The 18,357-nt window shown below is 44.5% G+C and overlaps 1 protein-coding gene across 3 annotated transcripts in view; it reads right to left on the reverse strand.

Moving 5' to 3' along the window:
• The window catches only part of LOC125292004 (guanylate-binding protein 1-like), a 99,115-nt gene extending 81,270 nt beyond the window's left edge, over positions 1 to 17,845 (reverse strand). Inside the window, exons 1-10 of one of the 3 annotated variants that reach the window (XM_048239062.1) lie at positions 17,623 to 17,845; positions 16,918 to 17,011; positions 14,944 to 15,130; positions 12,446 to 12,523; positions 10,776 to 10,825; positions 10,079 to 10,188; positions 9,069 to 9,256; positions 8,191 to 8,433; positions 4,945 to 5,225; positions 4,443 to 4,655 (exon numbers count right to left, since the gene is read on the reverse strand). In XM_048239062.1, the coding sequence (XP_048095019.1) occupies positions 4,443 to 4,655; positions 4,945 to 5,225; positions 8,191 to 8,433; positions 9,069 to 9,256; positions 10,079 to 10,188; positions 10,776 to 10,825; positions 12,446 to 12,523; positions 14,944 to 15,130 (1,350 nt within the window). In that variant the 5' untranslated portion in view covers positions 16,918 to 17,011; positions 17,623 to 17,845. The remainder of the gene's footprint in view (positions 1 to 4,442; positions 4,656 to 4,944; positions 5,226 to 8,190; positions 8,434 to 9,068; positions 9,257 to 10,078; positions 10,189 to 10,775; positions 10,826 to 12,445; positions 12,524 to 14,943; positions 15,131 to 16,917; positions 17,012 to 17,622) is intronic. The other 2 variants (XM_048239064.1, XM_048239065.1) reach the window with 2 other exon arrangements.
• Between the last annotated feature and the right edge of the window lie 512 nt (positions 17,846 to 18,357).

Genomic DNA, 18,357 nt, shown 5'->3' on the forward strand with positions numbered 1-18,357 from the left:
TCCATGGAAAACAAAATCCATTGTTTAAATCCATCACGAGTTTTCAGCAAGCCCATTTGCAATATAGGCTAATTATGTGCTGGCTAGCTAGCCTAAAAGTGCGAAGTTGTCCGGATAGGTTGTCATTCAAGTTAAAGTGTCGCTGTGGGTAGGCTATTAGCTAAGACAGTGTTGGTTGCAAAATATTTCACTCCCATACGAACAAAACTAGACAGCATGTCCATAAGTCGATATAATTTGCCAATAATTTTGTGAATTGTGGAGAAGATGAGCTGTTCACCATGAGCACACCAGACCCCACTCCTCTGCCACTAATGACACCAGAGCCTGTGATTGCCCATGTCACAACTCCAGACCCAGTTCTTCCACCAGCCACACCAGCCTCAGCTCCAGGGAACCAACCACTGTCTGACCTTGTTCCAAACGGTCAAGCACACTCTCCTGCTCCTCCATCAGAGCCCACAAGACCACCAATGAGGGGACCATGTGGAGCTAAATGCCGACGGCAGTGCTCTGAGAAATTTTCAGAAGACAGGCGGCAAGAAATCTGGTCTGAGTACTGGAATTTGACATACGCACAGAAACGGGCCTTTATATTTGCCTCAGTCAGCCAGGTTCCAACGGCAAAGGCCTGAGCCAATCCCAGTAGGCAGCGGAGCAGGGCGCAGGATACCCACAAGACCCCGCAGCAGGCTGCAGGATACCCACAAGACCCCGCAGCAGGTGTGCAAGCTTTTCTATCTTTCCACGCTAGGTTATCATCCCACCAATGATAGCCTAGTTCTCTCAGTCATGGGCAAAACAATAACAACTGCTCTAGCTCCACCCAACGACATGCGAGGGAGACACGAGCCTGCCAACAAGCTCGACTTGCAACCATTGATTGACCACATTGAATCCTTCCACCCGTCAGTCAGCCACTACCGGAGGGAGCATGCACCATTACGGCGTTATCTCCCAAGTGATGTCACAGTCAGGCTCATGTTTGCTGACTTCATTGAAAAAGGGAACCGCTGCTCTTATGAGACTTACCGTAAAACAGTCGAAGAACATAAGCTTTACCTGGAGAAGAGAAGTGTGAGTGCTGTCTGCTCCAGGACCAGCATGTGAGGGCTGATCACCAGGGGGAGGCTGCAGAAAATTGCCCTCAGTGTGTGAAGTGGCATAAACACCAAACCGAAGCAGCTAAGACCTGACTGCACTACAGGTCGGATGCAGACAAGGACTGGCCTGACGACACATCTGTCAGAAGCGTTGACCTGCAGAAAGTCATCATGCTCCCACGCATGTCAGGTGTGAAGTCAGCAGTGTTCACCCGACGAATATCCGTATACCATGAGACCTTTGTGTCAGTGGGCAAAAACAAAACAAAAGAAAAACCATCTCTGTTGTCTGGCATGAGGGAATTGCAGGGCGGAATGCCAAAGAAATGGCATCGCCATGTGCAGCAGCACTAGAAAAAGAGCGGGACATCAGGCATGTTATATACTGGGTAGATAATTGTAGCGCCCAGAATAAAAACTGGTGTCTGTTTTCTTCACTGCTGACACTGGTAAATTCTGAAACAATATCAGCTGAAGATGTAACTTTGAAGTTTTTCGAGCCGGGTCACACCTTCACGAGTGCCGACAGCTTTTACCATGGTGTGGAACTAGAAATGAGGCACAGACCTGGAGGAGTAGTTTTTGATTTTGATGACTTTTTGTCAGTGGTGGGCAATTCAAACTCTAGGAAAGTGGAGGTGGTGGAGTTGAAAAACGATAACATCAGGGCCTGGATGGATGGCCATTCTGCAGCCAAGACTAAAAGGATGCCCAGGCTGGCTGAACTCAAAGTGGTGCAACTGCGACGTGGGCCAAGGTCCATGTTCGTAAAGAAATCCCATGGGGAGGAGGACTTTATAGAGATGGACTTCCTCCAAAAGAAGTACAATCCCTGTATACCAACCACCTTGAGGCAGCAAGACTGGGGTGTGGAGGAGGCCAAGAAGACGGAGATCCAAAATAATCTTGTTCCCCTCATGCCTCCTACCAGGAGGTCTTTCTGGAGCACCTTGGCGGTCACAAACCTCAATGAGGTTGAAGAATAAGCCCATTTAACTTTCTGTGGACTGATTTCCAGACTCTTGTGATTCTCTCTCTCTATCTCTCTCTCTCACACACACACACACACATCTGTGCAGGCAGGTACACATACACACACACACACACATCTGCGCAGCCAGGTATACACACACACACACACACACAACCAAAATACCATCAAGATTTTTCATTTTATTCGTTTCATTGTCTTGTTAATTTAATACATTTTCTAAAATCAGTTTGTTGTTAGACTCCCTTCTTTGTAAACTGTCATAAACTGACTATATTAAGACAATCGATCCTAATCATATCACATTTGTGAGAGAACTGTTATCTGTACATGCATGTGGTACTAAATACATTTTCCATTCTGTCCAGGAAAATGTATTAATACAGAGGTTTTTCATTAATTCTGGAAAACATACACACAACGTCATCAAATATAAGCATATTCCTTTATGTTTGTCAGAAAAGGGTAAATGGTATTTGAGAAAGGGCATCTACATATTACTAGCATAACCAAATCAAACCTTTCAAATGTAAGAAATATAGGTGGAAGGTTACTTTAACCTCTTAAAGTGTTATTTTACTTATATTAAGTACAACAATAAGGTTTTAAAATGATCCAGTACAGTTGTAGCTTTCTCATTATTTTTTATTTTGTAATATTCTATTGATGTAATATTAAGCCTTACTAGACAGAACTCACTAAATGTTATTTTAAGGCTATCACTGTTATCATAGAAATGTTTGTATAGAGTGATAAAAATCCAAATGGCCAATAAATGAGAAGTTAAGGTATTTTGCCTTTGTATGACCCATTATTGTTTTGCAGATAATGCAAAGGCAGAATACAATAACTTCCAAATAAGGGTCAAAGACCAAGTTTGAGGTCAATTTTTTATGTAGATAATTGTTTTCATTATGACAACTACTTGGCAAAATTTCAGTGTCCAACCTATCATAGAATTGGCTGGACAACAAAAAAACTTTAAAGTCATTTTTCTCTGTTTCACACTCTGGTGAGTTAAGGTCTTTTGCCTTTGTAGGGCAGTATAGTCTTTGAGGCGTCTATAGTCTCGAGGCTGCTGAGGCGTCTATAATCTCTCTGCTGAGGCGTCTATAGTCTCTCTGCTGCTGAGGCGTCTATAGTCTCTCTGCTGAGGCTGCTGAGGCGTCTATAGTCTCTCTGCTGAGGCTGCTGAGGCGTCTATAGTCTCTCTGTTGCTGAGGCGTCTATAGTCTCTCTGCTGAGGCGTCTATAGTCTCGAGGCTGCTGAGGCGTCTATAGTCTCTCTGTTGCTGAGGCGTCTATAGTCTCTCTGCTGAGGCGTCTATAGTCTCTCTGCTGAGGCGTCTATAGTCTCTGTTGCTGAGGCGTCTATAGTCTCTCTGCTGAGGCGTCTATAGTCTCTCTACTGAGGCTGCTGAGGCGTCTATAGTCTCTCTGCTGAGGCGTCTATAGTCTCTCTGTTGCTGAGGCATCTATAGCCTCTCTGCTGAGGCGTCTATAGTCTCTCTGCTGAGGCGTCTATAGTCTCGGGGCTGCTGAGGCGTCTATAGTCTCGAGGCTGCTGAGGCGTCTATAGTCTCTCTGCTGCTGAGGCGTCTATAGTCTTTGAGGCTGCTGAGGCATCTATAGTCTCTCTGCTGAGGCGTCTATAGTCTCTCTGCTGCTGAAGCGTCTATAGTCTCGAGGCTGCTGAGGCGTCTATAGTCTCTGCTGAGGTGTCTATAGTCTCTCTGCTGCTGAAGCGTCTATAGTCTCTCTGCTGAGGCGTCTATAGTCTCGAGGCTGCTGAGGCGTCTATAGTCTCTCTGCTGAGGCGTCTAGTCTCTCTGCTGCTGAGGAGTCTATAGTCTCTCTGTTGCTGAGGCGTCTATAGTCTCTCTGCTGAGGCGTCTATAGTCTCGAGGCTGCTGAGGCGTCTATAATCTCTCTGCTGAGGCGTCTATAGTCTCTCTGCTGAGGCGTCTATAGTCTCGGGGCTGCTGAGGCGTCTATAGTCTCGAGGCTGCTGAGGCGTCTATAGTCTCTCTGCTGAGGCTGCTGAGGCGTCTATAGTCTCTCTGCTGCTGAGGCGTCTATAGTCTTTGAGGCTGCTGAGGCATCTATAGTCTCTCTGCTGAGGCGTCTATAGTCTCTCTGCTGCTGAGGTGTCTATAGTCTCGAGGCTGCTGAGGCGTCTATAGTCTCTGCTGAGGTGTCTATAGTCTCTCTGCTGCTGAAGCGTCTATAGTCTCTCTGCTGCTGAGGCGTCTATAGTCTCTCTGCTGCTGAGGCGTCTATAGTCTCTCTGCTGAGGCATCCATAGTCTCTCTACTCTCTGTTGGGGAGTGTTTGTATGCGAGTCTAACCTTGACTCCCAGCTGGGTCTGGCTTTTGTATTTCTTCACGATGTCCTCCATGTCCTGGCAGTAGAGCTGGTATCCTCCGGGTTTCATGTAGAATCCCTGCTGGAGTCTTTCCCTCAGTGGAGCAGAGAGACCTGTGAGGACCTTTTTGCATTTCTGGACCGAGGCCTCCTCATTCTGCTGAAGGAATCTACTGAACAGCTTGTTAACAGCCTCCTGAAATGAAACACAGAAAAACAGAATCTATTTTCTATCTAGTTATTCTTCAATAACTCCACACTACTGAAGCGGATGATTCTTCAATAATTCCAGACTAATGAAGCGGATGACTAACTCAACACTAATGAACCGGATGGTAACTCTACATCAAAGACATGATCTTCTTCTACTGATCTTTTGTCAGTAGTCGTACCAGCATGTTGCCACTTGAATGATTGATTATTAGTTTTTCAGGTCTAGTTTACCTCCAGAACGATTGATTATTAGTTTTCCAGGTCTAGTTTACCTCCAGAGACTTAATGTGCTTCCCCTCGTCATCCTTGAAGGAGCGCTTGATGAAGACCTCAGTTGCCAGGCTGTTGAGGCGCTGGTGTTCGGCGGTGATGTCACGCAGGTCCACGGGGAAGTAGATGGTCAGCTGTGCCATGCCACTCTCGTAAACCTCCAGACCCTCCTTCACAGCAGCCTCATTCTCAATCTGCGCCATGGCAACCACTGCGTTCTCCAAGCAGGGCACTCCCCCGCTGGACATGGTCTCCACGTACATCTTCATCAGGTGCCCCAGGACTTCAGAGAGGGGGCAATAAACACAAGCACTTGGTCTCTGGGTATCAATTGCTAAGCAACACTGGAACAGACACTCTGGAACAGTATAGCAGTAACTAAGCAACACTGGAACAGACACTCTGGAACAGGCCAGCAGTAACTAAGTAACACTGGAACAGAAACCCTGGAACAGTATAGCAGTATGGTTATGGTTATGGATTTAGCAGACGTCTTTGTCCAAAGCGACACATAAATACAAAACAACATAATAATATTAAAATTGAACAGGGAACAGATTAAAATGTAGGTCAAATATAGTAAGGAGAATAGTTGTAGTACACAATAATATCAATTCAAGCAATAGCCTAATAAAAAGCAATGTAAAAAAGGGGAAAGGCAATAATAAAACAATAATGTCAATTCAATCAATAATATAAAAACAATGACATGCTAAGACTACATTAAGGAGAATATCAATAATAAACAATAATGTCAAATTAATTAACAGCCCAATTAAAATAAAACAACATTATATAAACCATAACACATAAGCGCTTAAACAACTAAGTATATGTTGAATAGGAATGTCTTTAGACCCCTCTTAAACGACCCAAAACTACCACAGGAACGGAGAGCACTGGGCAGTTCATTCCCACCAACATGGAACCACTGAAGAAAAGAGTCTGGAATTAGACCCAGTTTTCATGACTGGTCGACACAACATACGATCACCAGAAGACCGCAGTGGGCGGTTGGGGATGTAAGGCTTGATTATTGAATTAAAATAACTAGGAGCAGATCTAGTTAGTGTCCTATAGGCCAAAGTGAGAGATTTAAATTTAATTCTGGCTACTATAGGGGAGCCAATGGAGAGTAACTAGGGGGAGGAGTTACATGTGTCCTCTTTGGCTGATTGAAGACCAGGCGTGCTCCAGCATTTTGAATCAGCTGTAATGATCTTGTTACACAAGCCGGGTAAGCCAGCTAATAGTGAATTACAATAGTCCAGCTTAGAGATGACCATGGTCTGAACAAGAAGTTGTGTGGAATCTTGTGTCAGATAAGGTCTGATCTTCCTAATGTTGTAAAGCATAAACCGACATGATTTTTCAATAGAAGCTATATGCTCAGAGAAGTTAAGTCGGTCATCAATTACAACGCCAAGTTTCGTGGCCGATCTAGTTGGGGTCAGTGAAGTTGAGTCAAGCTGGATGTTAATCTGTTGGGGAATAGCTGTTTTAGCTGGAAACACCAAAACTCTGTTTTTGAGAGATTAAGCTGAAGGTGCGATCTTTCATCCAGGCTGAAATATCCTTAAGGCATGCAGAAATCCGTGGGAAACACTAGAGTCATCAGGTGGGAAAGACAGGTAAAGTTGAGTGTCGTCTGCATAACAGTGATAGTCAAATCCATGGGAGCGAATGGTATCACCTAAGGAAGTGGTGTAAATAGAGAAAAGCAAGGGTCCTAATACTGATCCCTGAGGCACACCTGTGGTGAGGTCATGAGACTTAGATACCTGTCCCTGCCAAGACACGTTGAAAGAACGCCCTTTAAGGTAAGATTCAAACCAGTCAAGAGCTTTTCCAGAGTAACTAAGCAACACTGAAGTAGACACTCTGGAACAGTATAGCAGTAACTAAGCAACACTGCAGCAGACAGTCTGGAACAGTATAGCAGTAACTAAGCAACACTGGAACAGACACTCTGGAACAGGCCAGCAGTAACTAAGCAACACTGCAGCAGACACTCTGGAACAGTATAGCAGTAACTAAGCAACACTGTAGCAGACACTCTGGAACAGTATAGCAGTAACTAAGCAACACTGTAACAGACACTCTGGAACAGGCAAGCAGTAACTAAGCAACACTGGAACAGACACTCTGGAACAGTATAGCAGTAACTAAGTAACACTGTAAAATACACTCTGGAACAGTATAGCAGTAACTAAGCAACACTGTAACAGACACTCTGGAATAGGCCAGCAGTAACTAAGCAACACTGCAGCAGACATTCTGGAACAGTATAGCAGTAACTAAGCAACACTGGAACAGAAACCCTGGAACAGTATAGCAGTAACTAAGCAACACTGAAGTAGACACTCTGGAACAGTATAGCAGTAACTAAGCAACACTGTAACAGACACTCTGGAACAGGCAAGCAGTAACTAAGCAACACTGGAACAGACACTCTGGAACAGGCCAGCAGTAACTAAGCAACACTGGAACAGACACTCTGGAACAGTATAGCAGTAACTAAGCAACACTGTAAAAGACACTCTGGAACAGTATAGCAGTAACTAAGCAACACTGTAACAGACACTCTGGAACAGGCCAGCAGTAACGAAGCAACACTGCAACAGACACTCTGGAACAGTATAGATGTAACTAAGCAACACTGGAGCAGACACTCTGGAACAGGCGTCCGTGCATCAGCTACACAGTGGCTGTGTAGTAACAGTGGGGGAGCAACACCGTGAGAGTGTTGTTGGCTATTACATTATTCAGTAACACTTACATTTATTTGCTAATTCATAACAGAATGAGTTAGTTACAGTTGTTCTTACAGACTAGATCTCGAAGACCTTTAAATACACTTATGAACCATAGTGTTCTCGTAGTCTTAAAGGTGCCATGTGTAAGAATTGAGGTAAAAATATCCAAAAAATGAGCTACACGCATCAAAAGAATGATACATATTCATAATACCAGTTTCGGCCATGGGAGGCGGTATGCGGGCAACATAACCGCCAGCCAAACTGCAATACACGTGTCTCGGTTGTTACTCTAGGGTAGACCAACTCACTTTCTGGAGGTATACTGCCCCCATCTTTTATGGAATGTGGAGTATGAATTGATTTTTTGCCAGACATTACACATGGCACCTTTAACCCTTTTATCGTGACAACGTTATTGTAGTTTGACTGTTCTGCTGATACTTAGTCTTAACTCTGCTATCGTGACAACACAGCTCCAGTCTGACTCACTCCTGCCGTCGACAGTGTGTCCATCCTTCAGCTGCTTCACAGGGCTCTGATTGAAGACGAAAGTGCAGAAGCGCTCCGTGACCTCCAGGAACTCTGGAGCCATCTCCGACTGGGACAAGGTCTCCAGACGGATCACGTCCTCCGGGCGGCTGGGAAATGGGAAGGTGAAACACTTCCGGGATGGGAAGTACTTCCGGATGCATTCCCGAGGAAGGTTGTGGTCATTCACCTTTTTAGAGTTACCTTCAGGAGAGACCAGCAGAGCTCTGGGTTAGTGGACATATCTACACATGAAAGGAAGAGGTGGGTGTCTATGTGGATGAGCGGGTTCTGTACACATGAAAGGAATAGAGGGGTGTCTATGTGGATGAGCGGGTTCTGTACACATGAAAGGAAGAGGTGGGAGTCTGTGTTTGTGTGTGTTCTGTCTAAGCAATGTGAAGTGTGTGAAGTTAAAACTCTAAAGGATGTGGTCGATAATGTAAGGACCTTGATATGGTCGATAATATTAGGACATTAATGTGGTCGATAATATTAGGACAGGACCAGGGTCCAGAGTTAGGGATAACCTCTAAAGGATGTGGTCGACAATATAAGAACATGATCAGGGTGAGGGGTAAGCTCTAAAGGACGTGGTTGATAATATAAGAACATGATCAGGGTGAGGGATAAGCTCTAAAGGACGTTGTTGATAATATAAGATCAGGATCAGGGGTAAGCTCACCTAACCCTGCGAGAAGCTCAGAGGTCTAAGGAGGTAGGATGGTGTATTATTAATTTGAACCTAGCATCTCATCAAATTGTAGCTTATTAAGTTTATTCCTCACTTTTGTAAGTTTTGTAAGAATGTGGTGAGTTTGGGAGCTGATATTTCATACCAGGTTTCAGCTTCAGGGCAAAGTCTAAGTATTCATCCTCTGTCGCATCCTTGTCGTCGATCTTCCTCTCAAGAGTGAAGTCCCTCACGGCCCAGATGAAGCTGGGGAAGACCTTCACAAACTCGGAATCGTCTCCATCTTCATCAGATGACTTCACTTTGATGTATTCAGCCAGCTCAGTTACATATCTGCAGGCAGTTGAGGTGCAGCACTGTCAGCTCTGGCTAACGCTAAAGCCCCATAACACTGTCAGATCTGACTAATGCTAAAGCCCCATAACACAATGAGCTCTGGCTAACGCTAATAGCCCATAACACTACGAGCTCTGGCTAACGCTAATGCTCATAACACTATGAGCTCTGGCTAACGCTAAAGCCCCATAACACTGTCAGTTCTGGCTAACGCTAAAGCCCCATAACACTGTCAGATCTGACTAATGCTAAAGCCCCATAACACAATGAGCTCTGGCTAACGCTAATAGCCCATAACACTATGAGCTCTGGCTAACGCTAATGCTCATAACACTATGAGCTCTGGCTAACGCTAAAGCCCCATAACACTGTCAGTTCTGGCTAACGCTAAAGCCCCATAACACAATGAGCTCTGGCTAACGCTAATAGCCCATAACACTATGAGCTCTGGCTAACGCTAATGCTCATAACACTGTCAGCTCTGGCTGACGCTGATGCCCCATAACACTGTCAGCTCTGGCTAACGCTAATGCTCATAACACTGTCAGTTCAGGCTAACGCTAAAGCCCCATAACACTTTGAGCTCTGGCTAACGCTAAAGCCCCATAACACTATGAGCTCTGGCTAACGCTAAAGCCCCATAACACTATGAGCTCTGGCTAACGCTAAAGCCTCATAACACTACGAGCTCTGGCTAACATTAAATCTCCTTAATACTGTCAGCTCTGGCTAACACTAAATCTCCTTAACAAAGCTCTGGTTATTGCTAAAGTTCCTTAATACTGTCAGCTACGGCAACCGTTGTGTGTACAAGGATACTGCAAGTCCTCCACAGCCCTGTTGTCGATGGTCCCTCTGCTGTTGTAAACCAGAGTGCTGCTTAGCAGGACGGCCAGAGAGAAGATCTGTGTGTCGTGCTTGGAGTCTCCCTGAGACATGAAACACACACACACGCACAGACACACACACAAACACACACACACACACACACACACACGCCCAGTTTCACATGCAGTTGTTGAAAAATATAAACAGACAGAATGTTGGATGAAAAATGTGCTAAATGAATGATTCATTACTAACAGATGGGCTTATTGCTATATGCTAATAAATCAACTTAAATATAAATGCAGCCTGTGAAAAGTTTGTCTTTGATTTCAACTTCATGAACTGTCATTCTATAAAGTTGTACAGTTGTATTTCAACTATCCCTATTTTAGATGGGAAATCCAGGGCAACTAAAAGCACATCACGCCCGCCCATCTAAAACGTCCAGTAAGGATAAAAAAAGAGTCCTTGTACATCACCTTGTCTACATCTAAAGTGTTCAGTAAGAGTAAAAGAGTCCTTGTACATCACCTTGTCTACATCTAAAGTGTTCAGTAAGAGTAAGAGTCCTTGTACATCACCTTGTCTACATCTAAAACGTTCAGTAAGGGTAAAAAAAGAATCCTTGTACATCACCTTGCCTACATCTACAGTGTTCAGTAAGGGTAAAAGAGTCCTTGTACATCACCTTGTCTACATCTCCCAGTCCCTCTGTGTCCAGCAGGACAAGGGTGTTTCCTGTTGAAGAGGCAAGATCATCACTTAACAATAAGCAATAAGTAGGCTACTACTCGCATAGAGGCAAGATCATCACTAACAATAAGCAATAACTAGGCTAGTACTCACATAGCTATAGAATATGATAACAGTTCAATAAGTAGGCTACTACTCACATAGCCATAGAATATGATAACAGTCCAATAAGTATGCTACTACTCACATAGCCATAGAATATGATAACAGTTCAATAAGTAGGCTACTACTCACATAGCCATAAAATATGATAACAGTTCAATAAGTAGGCTACTACTCACATAGCCATAGAATATGATAACAGTTCAATAAAAGTCACTACAGGGAGAAGAGGGATAGTCAGTATAGGGAACAATATAGTGGTAAATGCTAGATTAAACATGACCAGATTAAACATGGCCAGATTAAGCATGACTAGATTAAACATGACCAGATTAAACATGGCCAGATTAAGCATGACCAGATTAAACATGACCAGATTAAGCATGACCGGATTAAAGTGCTAGATTAAACATGACCAGATTAAACATGACTAGATTAAACATGACAAGATTAAGCATGGCCAGATTAAGCATGACCAGATTAAACATGACCAGATTAAGCATGACCAGATTAAAGTGCTAGATTAAACATGACCAAATTAAAGTGCTAGATTAAACATGACCAGATTTAACATGGCCAGATTAAGCATGACTAGATTAAACATGACCAGATTAAGCATGACCAGATTGAACATGGCCAGATTAAGAATGACCAGATTAAACATGACCAGATGTTAGAAGAGGGCACAACGTTGGTAGTCCAGCTCCTTAACCACTACACTACTGCATGCTAGCCCAGCTCCTTAGCCACTACACTACTACTGCATGCTAGCCCAGCTCCTTAACCACTACACTACACTACTACTGCATGCTAGCCCAGCTCCTTATCCACTACACTACTACTGCATGCTAGCCCAGCTCCTTAACCACTACACTACTGCATGCTAGCCCAGCTCCTTATCCACTACACTACCACCGCCCTGCACGCGCACACACACTACTGCATGCTAGCCGGCACTACTGAAAACGTCACACAAAAGGTCAGAACTCAGGCCAATTCTCCATACATGGTCAGAGCTCAGGCCATTTCTCCATATGGTCAGAACTCAGCTCAGGCCATTTCTCCATATGGTCAGAACTCAGGCCATTTCTTTCATTGTGTGTGTGGGCGGTTCTGCCGCTTCCCCTTTTGTCTTGTTGTGGCAGTTAGTCCTCTGGCTTACAATAAATGGGAACTTACAATAAATGGGAACTTATAGAAATGTAAAAGTATCTTAAACTGGAAAAAACACCACAATACACACCTGGTTTAGAGGGGTGAGGTGTGTGTGTGTACACACCTGGTTTAGAGGGGTGAGGTGTGTGTGTGTGTGTGTGTGTGTGTGTGTGTGTGTGTGTACTGTACACACCTGGTTTAGAGGGATGAGGTGTGTGTGTGTGTGTGTGTGTGTGTGTGTACACACCTGGTTTAGAGGGGTGAGGGTGTGTGTGTGTGTGTGGGTGTGTGTGTACACACCTGGTTTAGAGGGGTGAGGTGTGTGTGTGTGTGTGTGTGTGTACACACCTGGTTTAGAGGGGTGAGGTACACACCACATCCAGATTCCTTTGGTTTTGGACTCGATGGTGCTGCCCAGGGCAAACCCTGAGAGATCAACAGGAACTTCATTAGAGACCATGAGCTTCATGCCCCACCCCTCAACATCTCTCCACCAATCACACGCTCTGGTTACCCCGCCCATTACATCTCCACCAATCACACGCTCTGGTCACCCCGCCCATTACATCTCCACCAATCACACGCTCTGATTACCCTGCCCATTACATCTCCACCAATCGCACGCTCTGATTACCTAACCCCTCAACATCTCTCCACCAATCGCACGCTCTGGTTACAAAGCAGCTGGGCCTGGCAGACTCTGCCCAAGGCTACTCAAGGCCTGTGCTGCTGAACTGGGGGAGCCACTGAAGCACATCTTCAATTTGAGCCTACGCCTTGGACAAGTTCCAACACTGTGGAAGACATCATGTCTCACCCCTGTCCCTAAGAAGCCACACCCTAGTGAGCTGAATGACTACAGACCTGTCGCTCTTGCATCACATGTGATGAAGACAATGGAGCGATGCACTAGACCCGTTACAGTTTGCTTACCAGGAGAAAGTGGGCGTGGACGATGCCATCACTTATCTTCTACACAGGACACATTCCCACCTGGACAAGGGGAAAAGTGCTGTGAGAATCATGTTCTTTTAAATCCTCAAGTGCTTTTAACACCATCCAGCCCCTCAGATTGGGAGACAAGCTCTTGCAGATGGGTGTGGACGCTCACCTGGTAACCTGGATTACAGATTACCTGACCGAGCGACCACAGTTCGATCAGACTGAAGAACTGTCTCTCTGACACTGTGATCTGCAGCACCGAGCCACAGGGAACTGTGCTCTCTCCAGTCCTGTTCACCCTGTACACATCTGACTTCTGCTACAACACCGAGTCATGCCACATGCAGAAGTTTTCTGATGATACTGCAATTATGGGGTGTATCAGGAACGGGCAGGAGGAGGAGTACAGGAGCCTGGTGGAGGACTTTGTGCAATGGTGCAAACGCAATCATCTTCAACTAACACTTCAAAGACCAAGGAGATGGTGGTGGATTTCCGCAGGTCTAAGCCCACTCTGCTACCAGTCCACATTGATGGGGTCAATGTGGAGGTGGTTAGCACCTACAAGTATCTGGGTCTCCACCTGGACAATAAACTGGACTGGTCAGCCAACACTGATGCACTCTACAAGAAAGGGCAGAGCAGGCTGTACTTCCTGAGGAGGCTGCGGTCCTTCAATGTGTGCAGCAAGCTCCTCAGGATGTTCTACCAGTCTGTTGTGGCCAGCGTCCTCTTCTATGCAGTGGTATGCTGGGGAGGAAGCACAAGGAAGAAGGATGTGGGGCGAATTGACAGGCTGGTAAGGAAAGCTGGCTCTGTAGTTGGAGCTGAACTGGAGTGCATCACTTCACTATCTGACAAAAGGACCCTGAACAAACTGATCAACATCTTGGACAATGAGTGTCACCCCTCTCCACAGCACTATTGTTAAGCAGAAGAGCCTGATCAGCTGGAGACTTCGGCTCACTGCCTTGCACAACTGACAGACTGAAAGTCATTTGTCCCCAGGGCCATTGAACTGTTGAATGCCTCACTTAAGGGAAGAGGAGAGATAGACTTCTCTGCATAGTCTGTCTGCCTCTTCACCCCCTCCATGTTTGGTACTGTCTGTCCACTAGCCACTTGTACCACTGTCTTTATGCCTCACTGTATGCGTGCTATATTAGCACATCAGCACATATGCATAACCCCCCCCCCCTCCATGCCACAGCCGAACTGTGGCCACACTTATACATTTTCTTAAATAGTTAAATATATAGATATATAGACTTTACTTTACTTTATTTCTGCATTGTTGCACTGTTGACTTACTCATTTGCACTATCACCATGACCACTATCACCATTGCACTACCACCATGACACTCATTCACACAGAGCACCTTAGAGCACCTTACCATACCTTACTATGCACAGAGAATCACAGGCTCAGTCCCTGCCTCAGTCATTGCAAAGCCTCTGATTTATTAATCACCACTATGTGGATACTGTTTTAGAATTGATTTAGATTAAGTGTTAGTATAATTTGTATTTTTTGTAATTTGTATTTTAGTATATTTTTTATATATTGTATTAAGTGTTAGTATAATTTGTATTTTAGTATATTTAGCTTATTCTTTATCTTCTACTGTCCTTACTGCTTAGTTGTGTTTTTATAGTATATACTTTAATTACTCTTTCTGCTGTTAAAGAATGTGTTTGTGTTGTATGTATGCTGCTGCTGAGACCTTGAATTTCCCCTGGGGATCAATAAAGTATCTATCTATCTAACGCCCATTACATCTCCACCAATCGCATGCTCTGATTACCCCGCCCACTACATCTCCACCAATCACACGCTTTGGTTAGGCTGCCCACTACATCTCCACCAATCACACACACTGCTTTGTCTGCTGTGGCTCCGACCTGTGTGTTTGCCGGCCAGCCGGTTCATGAGGTAGGACTTGCCCGTGCGGTAGAGCCCCACCACGGCCACCACCACCACCGGCTGCTGGATCTGCTCCAGGATCTGCAGCGCCTCCTGCTGGACACGCATGTGCCCGTCAGGCCCGTTATCAACCAGACACACCGGGGTCTGCATGGAGAGAGCCATCTGGGGGGACGCGCACACACACACACACCACACACACGCGCGCGCGCACACACACACACACACACACACACACACACACACACAACAATTAACACACACACACACACACACACATGCGCACACACAGACCACAATTAACACACACACACACACACAAACCACACACACAGACCACAATTAACACACACAAAAACACACACACACATTAACAATTTCTCTCAGTATTGGTGAAATGAGATGGGTATTGTCATATGAAAATGTCTGATATTAGTTACATTTTTTACAACTGCTTACAAACTTACAGTTTGCCATCATTGGCTAAGTGTGCTGGCAAATCACTGGCGAACACATTTGCCATAGTGGCAAACTTTTCATTGTTGCTAGAACTTGGCAAACTTCTGGCAATATTTTCTAGTAAACTCCTTTGTTTTCCACAATCACCCACAAATTTGCAGCAAATCTCCCGCAAACATTGAAGTTTTGTAAGGGACGCCGTCACTTCTACAACTAATGCAGTGACAATAGGAAGACCCTGTAAATAGCAGCAGTAGAATGTAAAATAATGTGATGAAATAGGCTACAAGATAAAAAGTGAGTTAACTAAAAGCTCTCATATACAGGTATGTGTTCAGCTCTTTTATTAAAGATGTTTACAGAATGTGCCTGTTTGATGTACAGAGACTGGGTGTTCCATAGCTTCGGTGCATAATGGGTCAAAGCAGCTTCTCCACTTTGCTTGTGGAGCACTTTGGGCACAATTAAAAGATTAGGATGAAAGGATCTAAAGATTAGCATGAAAGGATCTAAAGATTAGCACAGGAGGATCTAAAGATTAGCATGAAAGGATCTAAAGATTAGCAGGAGGATCCCATGTTTCCTTTGTAATTGATAAGATATGAAAAGCTCAGAGATATATGAAGGTGCTATGCCATTTAGAGCTTTGTAAGTAATTTACAGAACCGTACAATTCCAATTCTATAGGAAACAGGGAGCCAGTGCAGTTCAGCCAACACAGGGGTGATGTGTTCTCTCTTCTTGGTCTTAGTTCAAAGTCTAGCAGCAGAGTTCTGTGTGAGTTGCAATTTCTTCATATGCTTTTTGGAAGATCAGTAAAAAGTGCACTGCAGTAGTCTAACCTACTAGTGATAAAGGCATTCATTTCTCTGCATCTTGTTGAGTTAAAAAGGTTGCACTTTGGCAGTGTTTCTGAGGTATCAAAACTGCAGTTTTGGAGAATGTATATGCAGTTCATATAGTATAAGTATATATACTTTTTTGATCCTGTGAGGGAAATTTGGTCTCTGCATTTAACCCAATCGGTGAATTAGTGAAACACAAACAGCACACAGTGAACACACAGTGAGGTGAAGCACACACTAATCCCGGCGCAGTGAGCTGCCTGCTACAATGGCTTTCGGGGAGCAGTGAGGGGTTAGGTGCCTTGCTCAAGGGCACTTCAGCCGCGGCCCACTGGTCGGGGCTCGAACCGGCAACCCTCCGGTTACAAGTCCAGAGTGCTAACCAGTGGGCCACGGCTGCAAGATATATGCAAGAAATACAAAAGTTTGAGCATGAAAAAAACATTGCACTAGCCTACACTTTGCCACACAAATGCAATATTCTGGACATGAAAATATTATTTTAGTGCATTTCGGAACAACTGCAGTATAACTTTCCCATAACTGCAGTTATATTTGAGCTACTCACTTGGTTGACCAAGTGGGTCTAGGATGCACACACCGTCAAAACTGATACATTTTATAAAACATTTATCTTTTGCAGCCTACCTTTGGAGACAGAAGATTCAAACTGCGTCGTGTGTGACAAGATTCAGACTGAACCGCGTGAGGATGTAGAATAGAATGTTGAGATCACCGAACCCTTGAAGAAAACGAATGGAAATAAGCAGGAAACAGCATCCGGATGTAGGCCTAACAGTTAACGCACTATAAGGCAGTCTATAAGACATTTTTTATTTTATTTATTTATTTAGAGGATAACGCCTTGAGATGCGACATCTCATTTTCGAGGGGTCCTAATGACAATACAGTAAAAGAAAAAGAAAATCAGGACTCAAGTACACACAATAGACACAAACACACTCACTCACTTGCCAACATTGCTCTCCAGACTGCCCCACCACCCACCACCCAGCATACTACAGTTAAGTCACAGTTACAAGTTACCAATCATTGGTGGTAAAATAAATCCAGGAAAAAGAAAAAAAGAAAAAAACATATATTTTACATTTTTCGTTTAGTTTACACTTTTATGCAAAGCGACTATCAAGTAAGGATCACTACCTGTGTAACAATTGGCGGCATTAGGCCGTCTCTTATTTCCCACGATAAACTCGTAGAGCGTATTCATGGGTCTCGTCCCTTTCCACAGGTGTAAACAAGCACCATGCAGTCCGCATTCATAATCAAGGTGCTTGATTAATACGCCTGATCTATGAATAGCAAATACACAATTTGGTTAGGTTAGCTTACCCGAGAGTTTTAATCGTAATAGCCCGTCGACAGCACAGAAGACACAGGGCACACACGCAGTGCGGATCACACTCGTTATCTTGTGAGAGAGACAAGCTCACAATATTGCATCAACACATCTGACTTCAGACAATACGAGAGCTCAGTCTGTCTTTAGGTTATCTGATCTTATGGGAGAAGAGTGCAGGGTACAGTGTTACACGAACACACTTCACTTCTCGGAAATCACTGTCGTGCCGGTTATGCTTTGTTTTGGTTGACTTGACAGACAGAGACAGACAGACTTCTCGAAAATCACTGCCGGTTTACTTTCACTTTCAGCCAGCCGCGCGCCTCTCACGCGCCCAGCCTGTAGATTGTTCTGCTGTTGGCAGCTCTTCACGCCCCAATACACACCGCGCGGTCACTGACCGGGAACACTACTGTGTTGCTGTTGCATGTGTCGTTTTTACTTTTCGATATCCGACAAGTTTACAATAAAGCAGAGATGTTCAAAAGTAATTTTTTGGAAGTCCAAGTCAAGTCTCAAGTCTTAGAACTCAAGTCCAAGTCAAGTCTCAAGTCTTTGAGGGGCAAGGTCAAGTCAAGTCTCGAGTCTTTTGTCACGAGTCCAAGTCAAGTCTCAAGTCTTTGGCCATCTGATTTCTCTCTAACACTGTATTGTTAAATCTTATGTAGCTACCATCCATATAGTACAGTATCAAAATCAGTTGTAGGATAACTTCATGGGGTTTC

This window comes from Alosa alosa, chromosome 3, assembly GCF_017589495.1.
Source record: "Alosa alosa isolate M-15738 ecotype Scorff River chromosome 3, AALO_Geno_1.1, whole genome shotgun sequence".
Classification (NCBI taxonomy): domain Eukaryota; kingdom Metazoa; phylum Chordata; class Actinopteri; order Clupeiformes; family Clupeidae; genus Alosa; species Alosa alosa.